Consider the following 1450-nt stretch of genomic DNA (forward strand, 5'->3'; position numbering starts at 1 on the left):
AAATGTGTGACCTTTGAGTGAGTATACATTGAGAACAAAACAATGTTTGTCCCTTTTTCAGCCTTTGTGACAAGATCAAACGTTTATCTTTAGAATGTGGTTACTTTATCTAAATTAGAAACCATTTTGTTCAGATGATAAGTTTCTTTCTCTGCTTTGGCTATGTTTACTTTTGATTTTCTCTTGAATTTTGCTTTGACACCTAGAATGTGCGGCGCTATGATATTGTGAATGGAGCTACTGACGTTGAAAGGGCTCCAGAGGATACTAAGATAGACCAAGGAGACGAAAAAACTGCAGAAGGTATACTCTTTGCATTTGTTTCTGGTTGATACTTTCTTGTATTGCTCCATAGCATGTTTTGTTTTGAGATGCTTCCAAGGAACTGCGTAATCTTGTGTTGACCTATGCTCCAACTTGGGTTCTGTTTCTTTGTTCTCTCTCTCAGGACAGAAATTGATTGGTATCCTAGTAAATGCTTAACTCAGAAGATTCTTAAGAAGAAGCCTAAGAAAGGTGCGAAGAATGCTAAGCCAATTACCAAGAATGAAGATTCTGAAAGCTTCTTCAACTTCTTCAATCCTCACCAAGTTCCTGATGATGACGAAGACATTGATGAGGACAGTGTATGATATCATTTGGTTCCAAAACATGCCTTGTTTTGAATATGTTTGATCAAAATTTCTTCTAAAGCTTAATGTTCTTGGTGCAGGCTGAGGAACTTCAGAATCTGATGGAACAAGACTATGACATTGGGTTCGTATTCCTGAATAAAAACTCTTTCAGTCTAATACTTTTCCGTTTATCTTTTTACCTACTGCATAAAAGCATGAGCTAGCATCTTTTATTGTGAAGTTATACATTACTTAATATCTGATTAAAGTATTCCTTGCTTACTGCAGTTCTACGATCCGGGAGAAGATTATACCTCATGCTGTCTCATGGTTCACTGGTGAGGCTATTGAGGGAGAGGAGTTTGAAATAGACAATGACGATGAAGATGATATTGATGAAGACGAAGATGAGGATGAAGAAGATGATGAGGATGAGGAAGAAGAAGACGACGAAGATGAGGAGGAAGAAGTAAGCAAGACTAAAAAGAAGGTCTTGTACTGATTTCCTCTGTTTTTTTGTTACCTTTTTGTCATGAAATTATCTTGAGGTTGGTTACTAATTTTTTGAAATTGTTCATCATAAACAATCAAAAGTTTTCTATTAATCTTTATATGTTTAAACATTTAAACTACTTCTATTCTATTTAAAAATTTTAAATTTAAAAAAAAAACTATATTTTCAAAAATAAGAGACCCAAATTTAGATCCTACCATTGGAGGAGATAATTTTAATTAAGAGATCAAAGATTCTTATTTTTTTAAAAGTACACAATTAATTCATAAAAAATTCAAATAGTGTATAAGATCCCCAATATATGAACCTCCAATAATCTTGC

At 33.8% G+C, this 1450-nt stretch overlaps 1 protein-coding gene across 1 annotated transcript in view; it reads left to right on the forward strand.

Annotated features, from left to right (window-relative positions):
• LOC109125402 (nucleosome assembly protein 1;3-like) overlaps nucleotides 1-632 on the forward strand; it is a 4982-nt gene extending 4350 nt beyond the window's left edge. The window contains exons 3-5 of the mRNA XM_019227008.1: nucleotides 207-303; nucleotides 356-389; nucleotides 449-632. Coding sequence (XP_019082553.1) covers nucleotides 207-303; nucleotides 356-389; nucleotides 449-632 — 315 coding nt within the window. The remainder of the gene's footprint in view (nucleotides 1-206; nucleotides 304-355; nucleotides 390-448) is intronic.

Source organism: Camelina sativa, chromosome 7 (assembly GCF_000633955.1).
Source record: "Camelina sativa cultivar DH55 chromosome 7, Cs, whole genome shotgun sequence".
Classification (NCBI taxonomy): domain Eukaryota; kingdom Viridiplantae; phylum Streptophyta; class Magnoliopsida; order Brassicales; family Brassicaceae; genus Camelina; species Camelina sativa.